Source organism: Tachyglossus aculeatus, chromosome 20, assembly GCF_015852505.1.
Source record: "Tachyglossus aculeatus isolate mTacAcu1 chromosome 20, mTacAcu1.pri, whole genome shotgun sequence".
Taxonomy (NCBI): domain Eukaryota; kingdom Metazoa; phylum Chordata; class Mammalia; order Monotremata; family Tachyglossidae; genus Tachyglossus; species Tachyglossus aculeatus.
In genome coordinates this window covers 26,375,629-26,398,760 of record NC_052085.1, presented here as the reverse complement: position 1 = coordinate 26,398,760, position 23,132 = coordinate 26,375,629, and the positions used below count along the sequence as shown (strand labels likewise).

Here is a 23,132-nt window from a genome sequence, read left to right as displayed (position 1 = left end):
ATAAATACGATTGATTGATTGATTGATTGTACAACACTGATCCTTGGGACATTCATTTGAGATGTGCGGAACAAGTAAAAAGCTTAAAAAAGCCAACTGTAGCAGAGCTCTTTCTTACAGATTTAATTGAGATGCATTTTTTGCCTCTCTTTGCATCCCTCTGTCCATAAAATATCCTTAAAGTCTTTATCCAGAGACAACCCTGGTTAAATAATCCCCTTCAGGGAAGCCTCCAGATATATTTCTAGGACAATCTCCTTTTTTACACGTAATTTCTTACACTTTCCTAGATTCCATCCCTAAACCGAAGTCGGGCTCTGGCTGCCACTACTCTAAGCATCACCCGCACATACTGACCCCACAAGTTTAGGGAAAAGTCTCCCCCAAAAGCCAGAAGCTGTGAGGATAGTAGTATTAAAATAAAATAAATTGTGGCACTTGTTAAGCGCTTTCTAAGTGCCAGGCATTGTTCTAAGTGCCGGGGTAGATACAAGACAGTCAGGTTGGACATAGTCCCTGTCCCACATGGGGCTCACAGTCTTCATTCGCATCTTACAGATGACGGAACTGAGGCACAGAGAAGTAAATATTTATTTATTTATTTATTTTACTTGTACATATCTATTCTATTTATTTTATTTTGTTAGTATGTTTGGTTTTGTTCTCCGTCTCCCCCTTTTAGACTGTGAGCCCACTGTTGGGTAGGGACTGTCTCTATATGTTGCCAATTTGTACTTCCCAAGCGCTTAGTACAGTGCTCCGCACATAGTAAGCGCTCAATAAATACGATTGATGATGATGATGATGATGATGATAAAGCGATTTGCCCAAGGTCACACAGCAGACAAGTGACAGTTGGGATTAGAAGCCAGGTCCTTCTGACTCCCCAGGCCCGTGTTCTAGCCACTAGGCCATGCTACTTCTCTAGTAGTAATAGTAGTAACAGTATTTATTAAGCACTTGCTTTGTGCAGAGCACTGTACTAAGCGCTGGGAAAGAATACCCGGGAGGGAATTAGACGTCGCCCCTCTCCTCGAGGGGCTCATTTTGCTGGTTGCGCTCGGGTCTTGTGTCCACCCGTCTGGTTTCTCGCAAAGCCAAAGATATGACCGAGTGCCAGGCGAAGTTGGCGTGGGGCTGCTAGCGCGCTCGGGCTGGGATGCTCCGATTACTGACGTCATCATCATCATCATCAATCGTATTTATTGAGCGCTTACTATGTGCAGAGCACTGTACTAAGCGCTTGGGGAGTACAAATTGGCAACATGCAGAGACAGTCCCTACCCAACAGTGGGCTCACAGTCTAAAAGGGGGAGACAGAGAACAAAACCAAACATACTAACAAAATAAAATCAATAGAATAGATATGTACAGGTAAAATAAATAAATAATCTGGAGCAGTGTGGCCTAATGGAAAAAGCAGTCCTGGGTTCTACTCCTGACTGCCACTCATCTGCCGTGTGACCTTAGGTAAATCACTTAACTTCTCTGGGCCCCTTACATCATCTGTAAAATTGGGATTAAATCCTACTCCCTCCTACTTAGGCCCCGAGTCAATCAATCAATCAATCGTATTTATTGGGCGCTTACTGTGTGCAGAGCACTGTACTAAGCGCTTGGGAAGTACAAGCTGGCAACGTATAGAGACAGTCCCTACCCAACAGTGGGCTCACAGTCTAAAAGGGGGAGACAGAGAACAAAACTAAACATGCTAACAAAATAAAATAAATAGAATAGATATGTACAAGTAAAATAAATAGAGTAATAAATATGTACAAACATATACATTTATACAGAGTCCCATGTGGGACAGGGATTCACTTTTTTTTTTAATGGCATTTATTAAGCGCTTACTATGTGCAAAGCACCGTTCTAAGCGCTGGGGAAGTTACAAAGTGATCAGGTTGTCCCACGGGGGGCTCACAGTCTTAATCCCCATGTTACAGATGAGGTAACTGAGGCCCAGAGAAGTAAAAGTGACTTGTCCAAAGTCACACAGCTGGTAATTGTCAGAGCTGGGATTTGAACCCATGACCTCTGACTCCAAAGCCCATGCTCTTTCCAACTGAGCCACGCTGCTTCACTTGTATCTACTCCAGTGTTTAGAACAGTGCCTGGCACATAGTAAGCACTTGTCAAGTACCATAATAAATTCTTACTGATTTCCACTCACGCCCTACACCAGCCTTTCCTTTGCAAGGCTGCATGGCAGTTGAGCGTTAGCTCAAAAAACACCAGGGGAATTCCAGTCCTCCAGGGTTTATTGGCCTACGTTTTTCGGCAAATTTGAGGGGCGTGTACTGCCAACGGATTAATCAATCAATCGTATTTATTGAGCGCTTACTGTGTGCAGAGCACTGTACTAAGCGTTTACACTAAGGATTACACGTTAGAGAAGTTACAGCTTTAAGCACCTTCCCCACTCCTTTTATTAACAACTCTTAGAGTCAACGGACAGACTGTGGGAGGATACTGGCTGGATTAAATCCTGCTCACTTTAAAGAGGACTGGATTGCTAACGTGTTAGTCTGTTGCCACCAGGAACTGGAAATTTTCCTAGTTGGATTTTTCAGCTGGGAGATGCTATGCCAATTCCACCCTGGGTTTTTCTGAACCTTTATTCCTTCCCCTCAACCCTCTGCTGCTTTGTGTGGCACCAGGATGCCAGAGGAACCGGTGTCCCAGGCAGGCTAGAGGAGCTAGGAAGAGGGTGGCACGAACTGTCATATCATCATCATCAATCGTATTTATTGAGCCCTTACTATGTGCAGGGCACTGTACTAAGCGCTTGGGAAGTACAAATTGGCAACATATAGAGACAGCCCCTACCCAACAGTGGGCTCACAGTCTAAAAGGGGGAGACAGAGAACAAAACCAAACATACTAACAAAATAAAATAAATAGAATAGATACGCGGGCTACCAGCCCCAAACGGATGCTAGTCCCAAGAAACAGGCACCCCACACCCGCTGCTTAGTTTCACAAACCCCATCTGATGTTATCAAGGTAAACAGTGCTGAATTACAACAAAAAATACCGTATATCCTTCCTCTTTCGTTGGATTGAAAGCAATGCAGTGACCACAAAGGCAGAAAACAGCAAAATAGGGTCTGCTTGCATTTATTTTAAAGTTGCAGGCCCATTGCGTACAAAGGCTCTGTATTAAGTTTTTGGGGGTGTAGTAGAGATAGAAGACACTTTTTTTCCTCAAGGATTTTACGGTATAACGACAAGCCACAAAGTACGGAGAGGAAGTAGAAGATACCATGTGAATATTTTTCCCTGTCCAGAAAAATAAGAGAAGCAAAGTGGCTTAGTGGAAAGAGCCCGGGCTTCGGAGTCCGAGGTCATGGGTTCAAATCCCGGCTCTGCCACTTGTCAGCTGTGTGACTTTGGGCAAGTCACTTCACTTCTCTGAGCCTCAGTTCCCTCATCTGTAAAATGGGGAAGAAGACTGTGAGCCCCACGTGGGACAACCTGATCACCTTGTAACCTCCCCAGCGCTTAGAACGGTGCTTTGCACATAGTAAGCGCTTAATAAATATCATTAAAGAAATAGTTTGCTCACTTCAGTATACCAGAAGACTAAAGTAGCAGACATGTTATTGACCCCTGAGTGTGAAGAATGGAATTTTCATTCCTATTTGAAGACCCAATTTTTATCATCATATATGTAGGATCACCAATGATCTCCCTGTCAAATCCTACGGCCAATTTGTTTATATGAATGTACGTCCCATCCTCTAAACTCATTGTGGGCAGGAAATGTGCCAACTCTGTTGTACTTTCCCAACCATTTAATACAGTGCTCTACACACAGTAAGTGCTCAGTAAATATAACGGATTGATTGATTGGTCTCTTCCTCTGAAGTAAATGGAACTCAATAATAATAATAATGGTATTTTTTAAGCGTTTACTATGTGCCAGACACTGTTCTAAGAGCTGAGATAGATACAAGATAATCAGGTTGGATACAATCCCTGTCCCACTTGGGGCTCACATTTTTAATTCCCATTTCACAGTTGAGGGAAGTGAGGCACAGAGAAGTTAAGCGACTTTCTCACGGTTACACAGCAGAAAAGTGGCCGAGCTGGGATTAGAACCCAGGCCCTCCTGACTCTCAGGTCTGTGCTCTATCCACTAAGCCATGCTGCTCTACGGGTGGGAAAGGCATTCGCAAGGGCAGTAGGAAAACAGCATTTAGCTAATAAGAAATAAAGATAATCAACGTGAAACACCAGAAAAGTTTTGGGAACTAGTTCACTGTTCTGGCTCTTGACTTCCTTAAATTTAGCAGTGAAGTCTATTGTTTAGCACCACAGATTCTCCCTATTGTTTGCACACTTAATAATAATAATAATTGGCATTTCTCCATCAGACTAAACTCACTACTCAATCCGACTAAGATCTCTTATCATCTTTTCCAACTCCCTTCGGCTTCACCCTGACTTTCATCCCCCCTCCCAGCCCCTCAGCACTTATGTACATAACTGCAATTTATTTATATTAATATCTGTTTCCCCCTCTAGACTGTAAGCTTGTTGTGGGCAGGGAATGTGTCTGTTTATTATTATAGTGTACTCTCCCAAGCACTTGGTACAGTGCTCTGCACACAATATTTATATTAATATCAGTTTCCCCCTCTATACTGTAAGCTTGTTGTGGGCAGGGAATGTGTCTGTTTATTATTATAGTGTACTCTCCCAAGCACTTGGTACAGTGCTCTGCACACAATATTTATATTAATATCGGTTTCCCCCTCTATACTGTAAGCTTGTTGTGGGCAGGGAATGTGTCTGTTTATTATTATAGTGTACTCTCCCAAGCACTTGGTACAGTGCTCTGCACACAATATTTATATTAATATCGGTTTCCCCCTCTATACTGTAAGCTTGTTGTGGGCAGGGAATGTGTCTGTTTATTATTATAGTGTACTCTCCCAAGCACTTAGTACAGTGCTCTGCACAAAATATTTATATTAACATCGGTTTCCCCCTCTGGACTGTAAGCTTGTTGTGGGCAGGGAATGTGTCTGTTTATTATTATAGTGTACTCTCCCAAGCACTTAGTACAGTGCTCTGCACAAAATATTTATATTAATATCGGTTTCCCCCTCTAGACTGTAGGCTTGTTGTGGGCAGGGAATGTGTCTGTTTATTATTATAGTGTACTTTCCCAAGCACTTAGTACAGTGCTCTGCACACAATAAATGCTCAGTAAAAATGATTGACTGACTGATTAAAAGCCACATTAGGAAAACACAACTACTTGTTTTGAGATTACCATGTTGAATTTTGGGAAGCTCAGGTTCATCTAATCATGGCTGCAATTAAATTATCAGCAGCCTCCGGACGGCTTCACAATACGAAGCACGGGGAATCTGAATAATGAAAGGACTAATCAAAGTGCAATCTAAAAGAAAATCAATCGAAATAATTTGCTTCCTTGGTTCCTTTCCAATTACACTGTGAACAGCAGCCTATGACTGTTTCACAATATTGGAAAACTGGAAGAAATAATGGCGAGTTAATGAAAGACAATTGGCCCGATCATTTCAGTCTGAACATTTTCCCCGGAGTTTGAATTTCAAGTTCAGCAACAGGAGGACAGAAGCACTTCTTCTACAAGGAGTCTGATTGTGAGCAGGCATTGTGTTCTGTGAACCGAGCTAAATTGGGAGTAGATAGTAAGAGGTGGGCATACAGTCAAGGAGTCTGAAATCACAGAACTTTTTACATCCCAACTTTTAGACATGTCACTTCTATCCTTTTATATTATTTTCACGACATAAAAACGTCCATTTTTGTCTTCAGTTGCTTTTCTAAATGGAATATGATTGAACTTAATTACAAAGGTTTTTTTCAGAGGCAATACTTCGTTGAGTAGAATTAAGCCCCAATATGGCCAATTATTTTTTCAAAGAACATCTTCCCATCAGCATCAGTACTTTCCATTTGCATTAGTTCTGCCAAAACTAAAATCAAATCTGGCTGAACATGTCATACTAGTCAACTCATCTAATAATTACTTTTGCTTTTAACCGAATCACGGAGTGGAATTTATTCATTATGAAATATGGATGAAAATCAACTATCTAAATTATAGTTTAGTCTCATTCTATTTGCTCGTCTATAAGAAAAAATCTTAGAAAATCCCAATCCTCTCTAGGTTGAGGCTGTTGTTAAAGTACTTTATTAATGCATCTATGGTAATTGTCCAGACCACCCATTATTACATGTTGAATGTGTTGCTATCCAAATGCACAGTGACAACTTGGCATAATTTCAAAACTTAAAAAAAATAACAATGGATTTTACCCACTAGTCATCCCATCCATCCCCTGAAAAAATTTCCTCATATATAGTCTGGGCCCAATCATTCAATCTATGGTATTTATTGAGCGCTTACTGCATACAGGGCAGTGTACTAACCACTTCCGAGAGTACAACAGAGCTGATAGAGATGTTCCCTACCCACAATGAACTTACCGTCTAGAGGGGGAGACAGACAATATGAGTAAATCATTTTTAATATATCATTTACATTACATCACTTCCTCTTAGGGCAAATTCCTGCTCCTGGGATTTTCCATTCATCCTAAAATGCCCATCTCTGGTATCCTGCTAAGTGATACGTATCCCTTCCTAAGAGCTGTCCTCATGAAACCCTATAGCAGTATTTATTCTCTCTGTTCTGATGTACTTTCCCTCTCCTAAAATAAATCCTTCCCAAAATACCACTCTCTTTCTCTCATATGCCCCTTCCTGGGACACAGATACATCTCTTCCTCCAAAGTCGTTCCTTTCCGTCAAAAATTAAAACATGGGCATTTCTCAAAGTGCTGCACATCTCCACGCTCATTCTTTAATTCACTGCAGTCAGTCAATCAAATTTATTGAGTGCTTACAGTGTGCACAGCACCGTACTAAGACTTTGGGAGAGTACAATATAACCATACAACAGACACAATCTCTGCCCAATCCTGATAATAATAATAATAATAATAATAATAATAATAATGGCATTTATTAAGCGCTTACTATGTGCATAGCACTGTTCTAAGCACTGGGGAGGTTACAAGGCGATCAGGTTGTCCCACGGGGGGCTCACAATCTTAATCTCCATTTTACAGATGAGGGAACTGAGGCCCAGAGAAGTTAAGTGACTTGCCCAAAGTCACACAGCTGACAATTGGCGGAGCCGGGATTTGAACCCATGACCTCTGACTCCAAAGCCCGGGCTCTTTCCACTGAGCCACGCTGCTTCTCCAATATAATATACGCTGCTGATATAATAAATAAAAGAGATATAAATAAATAAAATTACAGATATGTACATAAGTGCTGTGAGACTGGAAGTGGGGATGAATAAAGGGAGCAGATCATAGTGACGCAGAAGGGAGTGGATTCTAATCCAGGCTCTGGTCCTGCTGTGTGCCCTTGGGTAAGTCACTTCACTACTCTGGGCCTCAGTTCCCTTATCTGTAAAATGGGGATTGAGACTGTGAGCCCCACCTGGGACAAGGCCTGTGTCCAACCCGATTTCCTTGAAACCACCCCAGTGCTTAGTTCAGTGCCCGGCACATCGTAAACGCTTAGCAAATGCCATAATAATTATTATTATCTGAGTCCCAGGCCCGTGCTCTATCCACTACGCCACGCTGCTTCTCAATAAACACGACTGAACGAATCATGTCGATTTTATTATTTTTTTTTTAAAGAGAGATGGAATTGGTTTTTGCAATGATTCATTGACAAATAAAAGAGACAACTGAAAACATGCCTCAGTTACTTCATTTGTAAAATGGGGATCGAGACTGTGAGCCCCACATGGGACAGGGACTGTGTCCAGACGATGAGCCCCATGCGGGACAAGGACTGTGTCCAACCTGATAACCTCATATCTACCAGGAGAAGCAGCGTGGCTCAGTGGAAAGAGCATGGGCTTTGGAGTCAGAGGTCACGGGTTCAAATCCCAGCTCCGCCAACTGTCAGCTGTGTGACTTTGGGCAAGTCACTTCACTTCTCTGGGCCTCAGTTACCTCATCCGTAAAGCGGGGATTAAAACTGTGAGCTCCCGGCTCAGCGGAAAGAGCATGGGCTCTGGAGTCAGAGGTCACGGGTTCAAATCCCAGCTCCGCCAACTGTCAGCTGTGTGACTTTGGGCAAGTCACTTCACTTCTCTGGGCCTCAGTTACCTCATCCGTAAAGCGGGGATTAAAACTGTGAGCTCCCGGCTCAGCGGAAAGAGCATGGGCTCTGGAGTCAGAGGTCACGGGTTCAAATCCCAGCTCCGCCAACTGTCAGCTGTGTGACTTTGGGCAAGTCACTTCACTTCTCTGGGCCTCAGTTACCTCATCTGTAAAGCGGGGGTTAAAACTGTGAGCTCCTGTGGGACAACCTGATCAGCTTGTAACCTCCCCAGCGCTTAGAACAGTGCTTTGCACAGACTAAGTGCATAACAAATACCATCATTATTATTATTATTACCCCAGCGCTTAGAACAGTACTTGGCCCTTAGTAAGCGCTCAACAAATAGCATCATTAATGCCCTCGCCTCCTTCTACCATCATCATCATCATCATCAATCGTATTTATTGAGCGCTTACTATGTGCAGAGCACTGTACTAAGCGCTTGGGAAGTACAAATTGGCAACATATAGAGACAGTCCCTGCCCAACAGTGGGCTCAGGGGCCTTGACTTGCGGGATCGCCCAGGCCCAGACTGGCCTTCCCACTCCATCACTTGTCCTTCCCAAAGTCGGGAAGCCAGCTCGGCCTGCCACGTGAGCCTACCTACCTGGCAGGTGAGGCTTCGGGGGGGCGGGGCCTCGGCGGTCGCTATGGCAACAGATGATGCCTTCGAAGCCCAGCCGTTGCCAGGGATGCTGGAGGCGGCGGAGGGGATGGAGGAGGAAGAGGCCCAGAAGCAGCAGCCGGCGGCGGAGGAGAGGTTGGGGTGTGGGCTGCCTGGGGAGCTGACCCCCCCGGAACCCAGCAAGCCCTGTAAGTGAGGCTCCTCATTCCCTCCCACTCCCCACCCCAGGGACCCCCTGGGGACCCCAAGCCCTGGGACAAGAGAAGCATCCCGGCTTAGTGGTAACAGCCTGGGCCTGCGAGTCAAAGGACCTGGGTACCGCCACTTCCCTCCTGGGTGACCTTGGGCAAGCCGCTTGACTTCTCTGGGCCTCGGTTCCCTCATCTCTAAAATGGGGATTAAGACTGTGAGCCCCACGTGGGACAACCCGATCACCTTGTATCTGCCCCAGTGCTTAGAACAGTGTTAAGTAAGCACTTAACAGTCATTATTATTATTATTATTCTTTGTGCCTCAGTTCCCTCATCTGTAAAATGGGGATTAAGACTGTGAGCCCCACATGGGACAACCTGATTACCTCGTATCTACCCCAGGGTTTAGAACAGTGCTTGGCCATAGTAAGCACTTAACAAATACCATTATTATTATTATTATTGATATTCTCTGGGCCTCAGTTTCCTCATCTCTAAAATGGGGATTAAGACTGTGAGCCCCACGTGGGACAACCCAATCACCTTGTATCTGCCCCAGTGCTTAGAACAGTGTTAAGTAAGCACTTAACAATCATTATTATTCTTCTTCTTTGTGCCTCAGTTCCCTCATCTGTAAAATGGGGATTAAGACTGTGAGCCCCACATGGGACAACCTGATTACCTCGTATCTACCCCAGGGTTTAGAACAGTGCTTGGCCATAGTAAGCACTTAACAAATACCATTATTATTATTATTATTGATACTCTCTGGGCCTCAGTTTCCTCATCTCTAAAATGGGGATTAAGACTGTGAGCCCCACATGGGACAACCCGATCACCTTGTATCTGCCCCAGTGCTTAGAACAGTGTTCAGTAAGCTCTTAACAATCATTATTATTATTATTCTTTGTGCCTCAGTTCCCTCATCTGTAAAATGGGGATTAAGACTGTGAGCCCCACATGGGACAACCTGATTACCTTGTATCTACCCCAGGGTTTAGAACAGTGCTTGGCCATAGCAAGCACTTAACAAATACCTTATTATTATTATTATTGTTATTCTCTGGGCCTCAGTTCCCTCATCTCTAAAATGGGGATTGAGACTGTGAGCCCCACGTGGGACAACCTGATTACCTTGTATCTGCCCCCGTGCTTGGCACATAATAAGCGCTTAACAAATACCATCGTTATTATTATTCTTATTATTATTCTATGGGCCATAGTTCCCTCATCTGTGAAATGGGGATTAAGACTGTGAACCCCACATGGGACAACCTGATTACCTTGTATCTACCGCAGTGCTTAGAACAGTTCTTGGTACATAGTAAGCCCTTAATGAATACTATTATTATTATTATTAGCCCAGAAAAAGCTTGGGGGCTGGAATCATGGGATGGTCAAGGCACTTCACTTCTTTGGGCCTCAATTCCCTCAACTGGAAAATGGGGATTAAGAATGTGAACCCCCACGTGGGACAGCGACTGTGTCCAACTTGATTAGCTTGTATCTACCCCAGCACCCAGGACAATGCTTGGCACATAGTAAGTGCTTAACAAATACCTTTACTGTTATTATTATTATTATTATTATTATTATTATTATTACTAGGTCTCCACTGGGTTGGGTGGGGGTGTTAGGAGGGGGGCCCTCTCTCCCTTCCACAAAAAGGCTGGGCATTTGCTCCCCTTTACATTCATTCATTCATTCAATTGTATTTATTGAGCACTTATTGTGTGCAAAGCCCTGTACCAAGCGCTTGGGAGATTACAATAAAACAACAGACACATTGCTGCCCACAACAAGCTCACCATCTAGAGGGGGAGACAGACATTAATATAAGTAAATGAATAGATAGATAAATCAAGATAAATAAATAAATCCCACTGATACAAGGGATGGTTATATAAAAGTGGAGACTAACTTCTTAATGAAGGATGAAAACCACTCCTTGTATTTTACTAAACATATCTGGCATTTGCAACTCCAAATATCAATCTCAAAATGATTATTGGCTTTCTCCCCTTCTCTTTATGCCCTTCCTCTGCCAATACACTTGAGATCAAGAGGTAATGGCATTCGTCACATGGTTCTGATAGACCTTCATGATACGGCATAAGAATTTCACCGCGAGCCCCAGGACAGACTTTCCTGTCACTGCTAATCTCTACGCATTATGTCTTTGGAGGGGGAGAGTGACCCAATGTGGTCCGTTTCCTCTTTCCACACCCACTTTAATGTGCCCTGTTGTATATGCCCTCCGCTGCCTCTGTTGCCACTCACTTGGCCTTCGACACACCACAAACATCTCTGGACTCACAAGGATACGGGTAGAGTCTAGGGCATGTTACTTTAATGAGCAGGGAATGAACCTCCAATTCAACCGCCCTAAGCTCTTTAAAAGACACAGGCCGTTTCCCATTTATGGTGACTTAGCTCAGCTGGCCTCAGTAGTAGCAGTAGTACTAATAACGCTAATAGTATTTATTAAGTGCCTAGTGTGTGGAAAGCACTGTTCTAAACGCTGGAAAAAATCCAGGGTTGAGAATTCAACAGGGCCCCTGGTCTCAGTGCGATTCACAATCTAAGAATACGGGGAGGAGAGGGGCGTGGCTACAGACAACTGATAAAAAAGGAAATAATAAAAACACAGAACAATGTAAAAGAAATGGTCAGTGGTAAATACGAAGAATAAAACAAAAAGAGCAATAGGGTACAGTGGCTAGAGAGCAGACTTTCAAGGCTCCTTGCAATCAGTCAATCAATGGTATTCATTGAGTGCTTACTGTGTACAGAGCATTGTAATAAGGGCTTGGGAGAATACACTAAAACAGAGTTGGTAGACACGTTTCCTGCCCACAGGAGCTTACAATCTAGAGGCCGGAGTCTCACAGCCCAGAATCCAAAGCTCACATCCACAGCTAAAGCAATGGCCACAGCCTTCCCAGCAATCCCAAATTGTGTGGAGACCCCAGGATGGCAAGGAGGGAATGGGGGGAGAGGGGGAATGGGATAGTTTGGGTTACCAGAGCTGTTGCTTTGGGGTCCAGGGCACTGGGCCACCACACACTGCTGTTGTTTCAATCCTTCAGTCAATCGGTCGTATTTATCGAGTGCTTACTGTGGGCAAAGCGCCATAGTAAGCACTTGGGAGAGTACAATGCAACAGAGCTGATGGACATATTCCCTGCCCGCAATAAGCTTACAGTCTAGAGGCAGAAACGGAAGAAGTTACATGTTGTACTTAGCAGGACCTCACACGCTACAAGGCCTTCCACTGCTAAGGAATGATAATGATAAAAGTAGTAATGCAAAAAGGAGCCAAAGAAGTTGTTAACCGATCTACCTCAAGAGCCTGATTGCCTCTCCTGAGAACATCCATTGGCTGTTTCCTTCTCGCTCTCTGCAATTTGTCCATTCCCAGGGGAAGGCAAACGCACGGATCCACTTTAGTGCTCAGTGGCAGTCCACCTGAGACTGCTTTAGAGGTTCGAAATAACCACAGACATACCATCGTCATTATCATCATCATTGGTATTTACCGAGCGCTTACTGTGTGCAGAGCACTGTACTCAGCCCTCGGGAAAGTACAATACAACAGAGTTGGCAGACACGTTCCCTGTCCAGTGTCACTTAGTTCTCAGAATGCTGGCAACAGGTGAGAGAAAAGGAGAACAAGTAATGGCCTTCAATCAGGCTGAAAATAAAGCCAAAGAATTATCTTCTGAGATCACAGAGTACGTATCCCACGGACCTTAAGGAACAAATTTCCTGAGGAATCCACAAAATCTTATAACTCGCATGTAAACTTCATCTTTAAATCTCCAAAAATTGCAGCTCTACCTCATCCTTTAATGTCAAGTAATAATTTTCATTCATGTTTTAATAGGGAAAAAGTTTATTTATTGTGAGCCACATAAAAGAATTAAAGAAGTACTAGAAGAAGAGCTTTTTATTCAAAGAGATGAATGCTGCATTCAAACCCCCTCAACAGGTAATCAATCACTACGACCAATGAAAAGCATGTGGGGGAAATGAAAATTACACCGCCTTTGAGATGTAGAAAATGTGGTCAAATATCGATTCATTCGGATGCAGGTGTGAATCCTACATCACTGAGGAACGTGGACCCTGGGGAGGCTAAATAAACAATGAAATAGTCAAATAAGGGTACCTACAGGGGAAGTTTTAGAACAATGTTAAAGAGCATTGAGAGGATGACATAAATCCTAGACACTTCTTGGATACTGTGGATATATAGGAACCCGAGTGGCCAAATTGGCTTCCATTTAATTAATTCATTCATTCAATTGTATTTATTGAGCGCTTACTGTGTGCAGAGCACTGTACTAAGCGCTTGGGAAGTACAAATTCAGAAGGAAAATATCACCCACCAGAGGTCGCAAAGGTATTAGCTAATTCAGTTTAGAATTTCTGTTCCTGTTATTATTATAAGCTTAGGTTTAACCTGAATCTGATAAGGCGATGCTAACAACCTCTTTAACTTGCAGTCCACATTTGTCCTCAGTCGAATTAAAGCCAAATGCTGCCATTACCCAGTGAATGCTCTTAAATATTGATTTTGAATAGCATTTGTGGACAACATTAAAACTCAGGTCTCGGATATTGGAAATACCAAAGACATTTGGATAACTAGAGTTTCTTGTGTTGGAGCTCAATTTTATTTTAGGGGATTTAATTTATATGCTTTTTGTTTGGGTTTGGGGATCATTCTTTTTTCCCAAGAAGGAATCGCTAAATGTTTCCACTTAGTGCTTAGAACAGTGCTTTGTACATAGTAAGCGCTTAATACATGCTATCATTATTATTATTATCTCACCTGTCCTTTGAGGGGAGATTCATAGGAGTTTGGATACCTTTCCCATTAAAGCAAACCGAGATGATATTGGGAAATAGAGTAAAATGCGAGTTAACATGTTAGAACGTCCTAGCCACCCTCCAAACGAAGGATTGACATGGCTTCAAGCAGATTAAAGTGAAAACATAAATCTGCAACAAAGCTAAGCAGCCTACCCTGTAAAACCCAAACTCAGAAAGAGGTAATAGCTGAATAACAAGGTGAATGAAATTTTTTTCCTTGCTTTTCTCCACTGAAACTAAGACAACTGTCAAGCCAACAGGTCACGAAAGAACATTTCTTGTTAATTTTGCCCTACTCTTTCAGATTCAAATGAGTGTCAAGATAAGCTTGACTCAGTAAAATAATTCCCAGAAGAATCTCTTATTAATTGAATATTGAGTGGCCATGGTTATGTGAGTTGCAATTTGGAAGGATTTCTGCAAACACAAGCATCTGCTTACCTTGGGGGTTTTACATTTAATAAAAGGTGAAATTTAATTTTGAACTGGCACATCTACTAGTAGGCAATGGATCTCCCCTCCTCCACCCCGTCCCCCCCCCCCCCCTTTTTTTTACCCTAATCTTGATCTACATTTGTTGTGGAAAAAAGAAATAGGGTAAGAAGGAATGGATGTTAGATTTCTTGGCAAATTTAGAAGACTCATTTTATAGCAAGAAAAAGAAACTTCTGCAAACCGCCCAAATTGCTACTTTTAAAATTCCTTAGTCAAAAGTAAAATGAGGTAATCAAATTATAATCTCGTGTTTTACCGAAATATTAACAGTGGCTCTGGAAGGGGTTTGGAGTATTAAAAAGAATCTCTCCGTGGGAGGCTTGAAACCAGGATCACAGAATAGGAACAATTTACTTCCACAACTCAAGTACTATTCCAGACATGGAGGAATAAAAAGTAAGAGACAGCTATACGTTACTTTCACCGCATCCCAAGATCTCCCAGTATAGAAAGCCAGAGGAATGTTTGATTTTTAAATTTGTAATTCACTGAGCTATCTTTAGACTACATATTCACTGAGCTATCTTCAGACTACATTCTTCTTGTTGCTCATAAAAAAGAGGGCAATCAAATTTGGGGTGGCATCCGAATTGTTTACAATTGCAATTTCATTGTGGTGTATGTAAGTTTTTACTTTACTATAGTAGGTTTGTTCATTTCTTGCATTTTTCCCCAAAGGCTCTTTGGAGAACAAGTTTGGCTTCACTGGTTGCAGAGCCCAGGACCCAGGAGACTCTGCCCTCCCCTGCTCCTGGATTTCTGGGCATTATGCAACTAGAGGGAGTGGAAGGAAGAAGAGGAGGGAATTAGCGCAAACCTAAGGTGACTCTACCCAAGCAATCAGTGGCATTTACTGGGCGCTTACTGTGTACAAGGGACTGTACTGAGCACTTGGGAGAGTAGAATACAACAAGTTAGCGGACGCGTTCCTTGCCCACAACGTACTCAGAATCTAGAGGTGCAGACTCTGTGCCCCTTGACTGGCCCGTCACTAGCCTCCTTTACCCTCCCTCATTCTCAGTTCATTCATTCGTTCATTCAATCGTATTTATTGAGCACTTACTGTGTGCAGAGCACTGTACTAAGCGCTCGGGAAGTACAAGTCGGCCACATAGAGAGCCAATCCCTACCCAGCAACGGGCTCACAGTCTAGAAGGGGGAGACAAACAACAAAACAAAACATCAGTTCTAGTTATTATCACTGACACCATTGTTTTTCATTTCATCTTAGAATAAAAGATGGTGAACGTATTCATTCAGTTGTATTTATTGAGCGCTTACTGTGTGCAGAGCACTGTACTAAGCGCTTGGGAAGTACAAGTCGGCAACATCTAGAGACGGTCCCTACCCAACAGCGGGCTCACAGTCTAGAAGGGGGAGACTGTAGATATGTATATATGTTTGTACGGATCAATTACTCTATTTATTTGTTTTGCTTGTACTTGTAGATATGTATATATGTTTGTACGGATTTATTACTCTATTTTATTTGTACATAATCTATTCATTTTATTTTGTTAATATGTTTTGTTTTGTTGTCTGTCTCCCCCTTCTAGACTGTGAGCCTGCTATTGGGTAGGGACCGTCCCTATATGTTGCCAACTTGTACTTCCCAAGCGCTTAGTCCAGTGCTCTGCACACAGTAAGCGCTCAATAAATACGATTGAATGAATGAATGAATGAACGAACAAAGACATTCGCCTCATCTTCATATCCAGACAATTACTCTCCCTACCTTCAAAGCCTTATTAAAGGCAAATCTCCTCCAAAAGGCCTCCTCTGACTAAACCCTCACTTCTTCTTTTCCCCACTTCTGCGTCACCCTGATTTTCTCCCTTTATTCACCCCTCCCTCAGCTCCACAGCACTTACGTCCGTATCCGTAATTTACTTATTTATATTAATGTCAGATGGATTTAAGTTTCTCCCCTAGCAAATCTTTGTCCAAAACCTTCATAAACAAAATGAACAGATCTGAGTTTTACTTCCTCTGCCTTTCCTTGTCCATCCTCTGGAAGTTCCAGGAATAATGAAATGACCAAAAAACAGGCAATGAAAGGTGGAAGGGGAAAAAACCCGGAACCTGGGTAATCCGGATAACCTGGGTTCTCATCCCAGTTCCGCCACATACCTGATGAGTGACCTTGAGGAAGTCATTTAATTCCCCGTGCCTCCGTTTCCTAATCTGTAAAATGGGGATTCAAATCCTGTCCTACTTGGACTGAGCCATCTGGGACAGGGACTACATCCAATCTGATTAATTTATATCTATCCCAGTGTATAGAACGCTGCTTGGCACATAGTAAGTGGTTAACAAATATCATAATAATAAAGTTCCTTAGTTCCTGGGTCCTGTTTGCTCCAATTCCTCCAGGGACCTATCCTCCCTGTCTTAACTGTAAACTCATCAGTCAATTGTATTTATTGAGCGCTTACTGTGTGCACAGCACTGTGGTAAGCGCTTGGAAGGGTACAATATAATAAACAGTCACATTCCCTGCCCATATTGAGTTTACAGCCTAGAGGAAATGTGTCTGTTATATTGTTATATTGTACTCTCCCAAGCACTTAGTGCAGTATTCTGCACACAGTAAGCGCTCAATAAATACGATTGATTGATTGATTGACTGATTCCCTCAGTTGGCCGCCTGCAAGGTAAACAGAGGCCCTGGTTAGCCAACTTTTCCTCTGATCTCTGTCATCCTGATCCCCTGCTGTTTCTTTTCCCAGTCACCGACATCAGTTAGGAGCCTTGTTTCTCTAACTACCGCGCTTCTTTGAACTAATCATTAGATTTTTTAAATGTATTGTAAAGATTAGCAATGGAGAGTCCAACTGCTTCCTTTTACTTTGCTCAAACCCCTGTATTATTTATAGATGAGGTGCAGCACTGCCAAGTTTCACAGCACGGGCCTGAGTTCTAATTCTGTCTCCGCCACTTGTCCGCTGTGTGACCTCGGGCAAGTCACTTCACTTCTCTGTGCCTCAGTTCCCTCATCTGTAAAATGGGGATTAGGACTGTGAGCCCTATGTGGGACATGGACCGTGTCCAACCCGATTAGCTTGCATCTACCCCAGCGCTTAGTACAGTGCCTGGCACATAATAAGCGTTTAACAAATACCATAAACGAAATGGAACTAGATTCAGAGGATACAGAGAATTAATGTTTGCTGTTTGATCAGAGAAGCCGGAATCAGCTGGGCCCTGATGGGAGTAAGTGGGTAGTTCACATTTGGGGTCTTGGATACCTGATCTATAGCGAGATTCATATTTTCGATTAAAAGATTTTTCAAAGATGTTTATTTCTTTTTTTCAACATTTCTTTCCTCCAGGATAAGAGAAGCCTATCTCCTCCATTGAGAAACTACTTCCATTTCATGGTTGTTCCAGAAGTTGAGAGGAAATGGAATTATTTTATCACTTTGATTATTTTCCGAGCCACGTTCGACACTGTACCACAAGCATGAACCACAGTCTAAAATACGTAAAACCATTAAAAAAAATAAAATTTCTCAGTAGTTTGACACTGGCTCTGATTCCTTTCTAGTAGATAGAGACAATATTTGTGCAGTTTATTGAGCTATCCAAAACAAAGGAACCCTCCATGAGTGGCAGTAATAATGATGACATTTAATCAGCATTTACTATGTGCCAAGCACTGTGCTAAACACTGGGCTAAATGAAGCCAATCAGATCAGACACAGTCCCGCTCCCAACTGGAGTCCGCAGTCTCAGAAGGCAAGCAGACATTTTATCCTCACTTTACAAATGAGGTAACTGAGGCACAGAAAAGTGACTTGTCTGAGGTCACACAGGAGTCAAGTGGTGGAGGCAGGACTAGAACCCAGATCTCCTGACTCTTACTCTCGTGCCCCCGTGCTCTTTCAAGTAATAATAATGATGGCATTTGTTAAGCGCTTACTATGTGCAGAGCACTGTTCTAAGCGCTGAAGTAGGTCACACTGCCAAAAATACAATACAACTTTATTGATTTATTATACGATAATGTCAAATTCGAATATCCTTGTCGTCAGTCCCTTTTAATTACAATGGCCATAGGTTCACATTATTTCACATTTATTTAGGAGAGCTCGTAACTCAGATTTGCCTATACTAAGGGAAGCTATTTGTCAACTAATCTCTGCAGAAGCAATTGACATCGATTCCCAAACTCAAATTATCCAACAGTGCTAGACAGAGGAACTGTTAAGACAAAAAAGGATAAGAACGGTAGTCATGGAAAGAACTCTTGTCACAGAGAGTCTGTTACAGAAGTCATCTTAATGCTCAAATTGTTTTGCTAAGGGTGGCATAATCAGCATACCTTAGGGTAGAGTAAAAATAGTACTTGATCAATAATATTGAGTTTTCATAACGTTCCCCCTTTCCCGCGAGGCTACCATAACTCTCCACTTTCTGCTGCTTGGATATGGTGTCGTCTTTTTCTCTCTAGACTGATACGAGTTCAGCTCTTCCGCTATTTGACCCAAACAGCTGTTTACAAATGCATCTTCCTCAGGAGCAGCAATTAGGATTTATCGATCACCTCCCGTGTTCAGACCGATCTTCATTCATTCATTCAATCGTATTTATTGAGCGCTCACTGCATGCAGAGCACTGTACTAAGCGCTTGGGAAGTACAAGTTGGCAACATAACGTGGCCTTCTCACGCCTAAGGGGCAACAGTGTGGCCAGTGGGAAGAGCATGGGCCTGGGAATTTGGTCGCCGAACTTCTCCGTGCCTCACTTCCCTCATCTGTAAAATGGGGATTCAATACCTGTTCTTCCTCCTACTTAGACTTCAAGTCTGATGAGGGGCAGAGATTGGGTCGGACCTGACTGTCTGCATCCACCTTAGTGCCTAGTTCAGTGCTCGTTACAAAGTAAGCACTTAACAATTACCATCATCATCATCATCATCAATCGTATTTATTGAGCGCTTACTGTGTGCAGAGCACTGTACTAAGCGCTTGGGAAGTACAAATTGGCAACATATACAGACAGTCCCTACCCAACAGTGGGCTCACAGTCTAAAAGGGGGAGACAGAGAACAAAAATTATTACCACCATTATTAAGATCCCTCTGCTCTACAAGACTCAATATTCACTCAGTTTGGGATTCAAAAGTTTCCAGATTCGTGTGCAACTTTCCGTTTAGCTGTGTGCATTGAATGAACTCCTGGCTCTGAACCCATTTGCAGGCTGAAGCTGGCCAGTGCTGTGTTTATTGAAATCCATCATCGCTGACATTAACTGGGTCTATTTACAAGTAGAAAAACTGTAGAGAGAAGTTTGTTTCCTATAAAGCGAATCAGGAAAAAAGGATGACTGCAGCTCTCGACTTGGGGGAAAAACATTTGCTATTGCTGTAATTAATGCTTTTCCTACCAAAAATTCTGGCTTCTGGGTCCAAACCTTTTAGAGTTAGACGTGTGACGATTCCTCAGTTATAATGTTAACCCTGCATATCGGTGATATTAAGGCAAATTGGAGAAGTGAGGGTTATGTGGTTCTCTGAAAACCCCCGGGTCCTCTTCTTTTTTTAAAAAAAAATGATATTTGTTAAGCTCTTACCAGGCACTGTACTAAGGGCTGGAGTAGATATAAACTAATCAGGTTGGACCCAGTCCCTGTTCTGTTTAATCCTCATTTTACAGACGAGGTAACTGAGGCATGGAGAAGTTCAATGACTTGTCCAAGGTCACCCGGCAGGTAAGTGGCAGAGCTGGGATTAGAACCCACGTCTTCTGATTCCCAGGCCCATGAGTTCGGGATTCCTGGCACCCTGGTTGAAAACGACAATACTGATTTTCTTTTTACAGTATTTAGGTAATGAAGCACATCATGTATAAGCCCACTTTAAAAATTAAAGGCCACAATAAAATTTTAAAACATCTATGGGGTCTTTTACATCTTCAAAGTGTCTTCCAATATTAAGTCACACGATTCTGACTCATTCCCTCTTCTCTATATAATGAAACATTTGTTTCAGTTATTTATTTACTTATTTATTTACCCCTCTGAGTTCCAGGAGTGCTATTTGACATCCTTTGATGACTTAGGGAACTGAAAATCCCTAAAAAATAAATAAAAGACCTTCTGTTTTACCTTTAGATGGACGTTTTAAAAACAGCCCTGGAAAATCCCGGGGAAAGGAACGCAGTCAAGACTGTGGGAAAACTAAATAACAGCAAGGGATTGGATTTTTCCCTTTACTTACAATTTACACATTTTTACACTTTCAATTCAAACATTCATTATGGGTAATAGAGAAAATAACTAATAGACTCACTATTTATCATTATTATCATTACTAGTAGTAGTAGTAGTAGTAGTAATAATAATAATAATAATAATAATAATAATAATAATAATAATATATAAAGCTCCTTGTAGGCAAGGAATGGCTCTACCAATTCCTCTAGATTGTAAACTCATGGTGGGCAGGGATCAGGTCTACCCACTCTGTTATATTGTACTCTCCCAAGCGCTTAGTACAGTGCTCTGCACACAGTAAGCACTCAATAAATACCACTGATTAATTGGTTGGTTGTCTGTCAACTCCGTTGTACTGTACTTCCCCAAGCAGTCAGGACAGTGCTCTTCACGAAATAAGCATTCAATAAATACTACTGATGATGATGATGTCCTAGAGTACTCTCCCAAATGTTTTTTTTTTTTGATGGCATTTATTAAGTGCTCACTATGTGCAAAGCACTGTTCTAAGCGAAATGTTTTGTTCAGTATTTTCTGCACACAATAAGCACTCAATATGATGACTGATTATTAATGATAATGGGCTTAAACAGATCTGGGCATGGAGCTTTGCCCCTTAGAAATCAATCACATTTTTTGAGCGCTTACTGTGTGCAGGGCACTGCACTAAGCGCTTGGGAGAGTACAAGGGTTATGTACTAGAGTCACTTCACTTATCTTGAGCCTCAGTGACCTCATCTGTAAAATGGGGATTGAGACTGTTAGCTCCACGTGGGACAGGAACTGTGTCCAACCCAATTTGCTTGTACCCGCCCCAGTGCTCAGTACAATGCCTGGCACATAGTAAGCGCTTAACAGTCACTCAATTGTATTTATTGAGCGCTTACTGTATGCAGAGCACTGTACTAAGCGCTTGGAAAGAACAATCTGGCAACGAATAGAGACAATCCCTACCCAAAAACAAGCTCACCGTCTAGAAACAAATACCACACTACCACAATAATAAAATCATTCTTATTGCTCTTATTATTATCTTAAAAGGCGTGGCAAGTGATCTCAAACTAAAATGGACTTTTATAAAACAGCTCTCTCTGGGGCAACACTCCTTCCGGGAGAGGACATTGTCAGCCACCTCAGAATGATCCAGCCCCAGAAGGGGCCCACTAAATGCTAAATAAATAATAAATGATGGCATTTATTAAGCGCTTACTATGTGCAAAGCACTGTTCTAAGCGCTGGGGAGGTTACAAGGCGGTCAGGTTGTCCCACAGGGGGCTCACAGTCTTAATCCCCATTTTACAGATGAGGTAACTGAGGCAGAGAGAAGTTAAGTGACTTGCCCAAAGTCAGACAGTTGACAATTGGCAGAGCCGGGATTTGAACCCATGACCTCTGACTCCAAAGCCCGGGCACTTTCCACCGAGCCACGCTGCTTCTCTGTGCTAATGGTGCTGCTACGTGGCTTAATGGAAAGAGCACGGGCTTGGGAGTCAGAGGTCATGGGTTCTAATCCTGACTCCACCACTTGTCAGCTGTGTGACTTTGGGCAAGGCACTTAACTTCTCTGTGCCTCAGTTACCTCATCTGTAAAATAATAATAATAATGATGATGGCATTTGTTAAGCGCTTACTATGTGCAAAGCACCGTTCTAAGCGCTGGATGGGGATGAAGGCTGTGAGCCCCATGGGAGGCAACCTGATTACCTTATATCAACCCCAGCGCTTAGAACAGTGCTTTGCACACAGTAGGAGCATAACAAATACCCTAATTATTATTATTATTATTACTAAAGGGGAGGAAGAAGTCCCTTTAAAGAGAAGCTGTTCCACACCCACAGACAGGCTAGGGAGGTCCACTGCTTAATCTCCCACCATGGAGATTCATTCAACCTTATCTTAGAGAAGCAGCGTGGCTCAGTGGGAAGAGCCCGGGCTTTGGAGTCAGACGTCATGGGTTCAAATCCCGGCTCTGCCGGCTGTCAGCTGTGTGACATTGGACAAGTCACTTCACTTCTCTGGGCCTCAGTTCCCTCATCTGAAAAATGGGGATTAAGACTGTGAGCCCCACGTGGGACCACCTGATCACCCTGTATCACCCCAGCGCTTAGAACAGCGCTTTGCACATAGTAAGCACTGAACACATACCATCATTATTTATTGAGCGCTTACTGTGTGTAGAGCACTGTACTAAGCGCTTGGGAAGTACAAGATGGCAACATATAGAGACGGTCCCTACCCAACAGTGGGCTCACAAAGAATAAGATAAAATTCCTGCTTGGAACGGCGGAGATGCCACCCGACTTCGACGGCCTGGGTGTGTTGGCGGTGCTGGGAGGTTAATGGGTTAATTTGGATGCCCTCTCCGGTTCCAGATCCAGCCAGCTTTGGGGGAAAAGAATTGAATTCTGCTCCTTCCTGCCGAAAGCTCCTTGAACTCGTCAAACCTTCGGACGCTCTGCCAAGTTTAGCCAGCCTGCAGATGGAAAAGGCTTCGTTGTACAAACAGCTTCCCGCCTTGGATCAACACTACTGCA

The 23,132-nt window shown here is 42.8% G+C and overlaps 1 protein-coding gene across 1 annotated transcript; it reads left to right on the top strand.

The window, feature by feature from the left end:
- The first annotated feature begins 8,843 nt into the window (after positions 1–8,843).
- C20H11orf97 (chromosome 20 C11orf97 homolog) lies at positions 8,844–17,906 on the top strand. The gene is made up of 5 exons (XM_038762163.1): positions 8,844–9,006; positions 12,896–13,000; positions 14,653–14,778; positions 15,061–15,204; positions 17,715–17,906. The coding sequence occupies exons 1-4, from the start codon at positions 8,844–8,846 to the stop codon at positions 15,201–15,203; spliced, it is 537 nt and encodes a 178-aa protein (XP_038618091.1). The 3' UTR covers position 15,204; positions 17,715–17,906.
- The last annotated feature ends 5,226 nt before the right edge of the window (positions 17,907–23,132 follow it).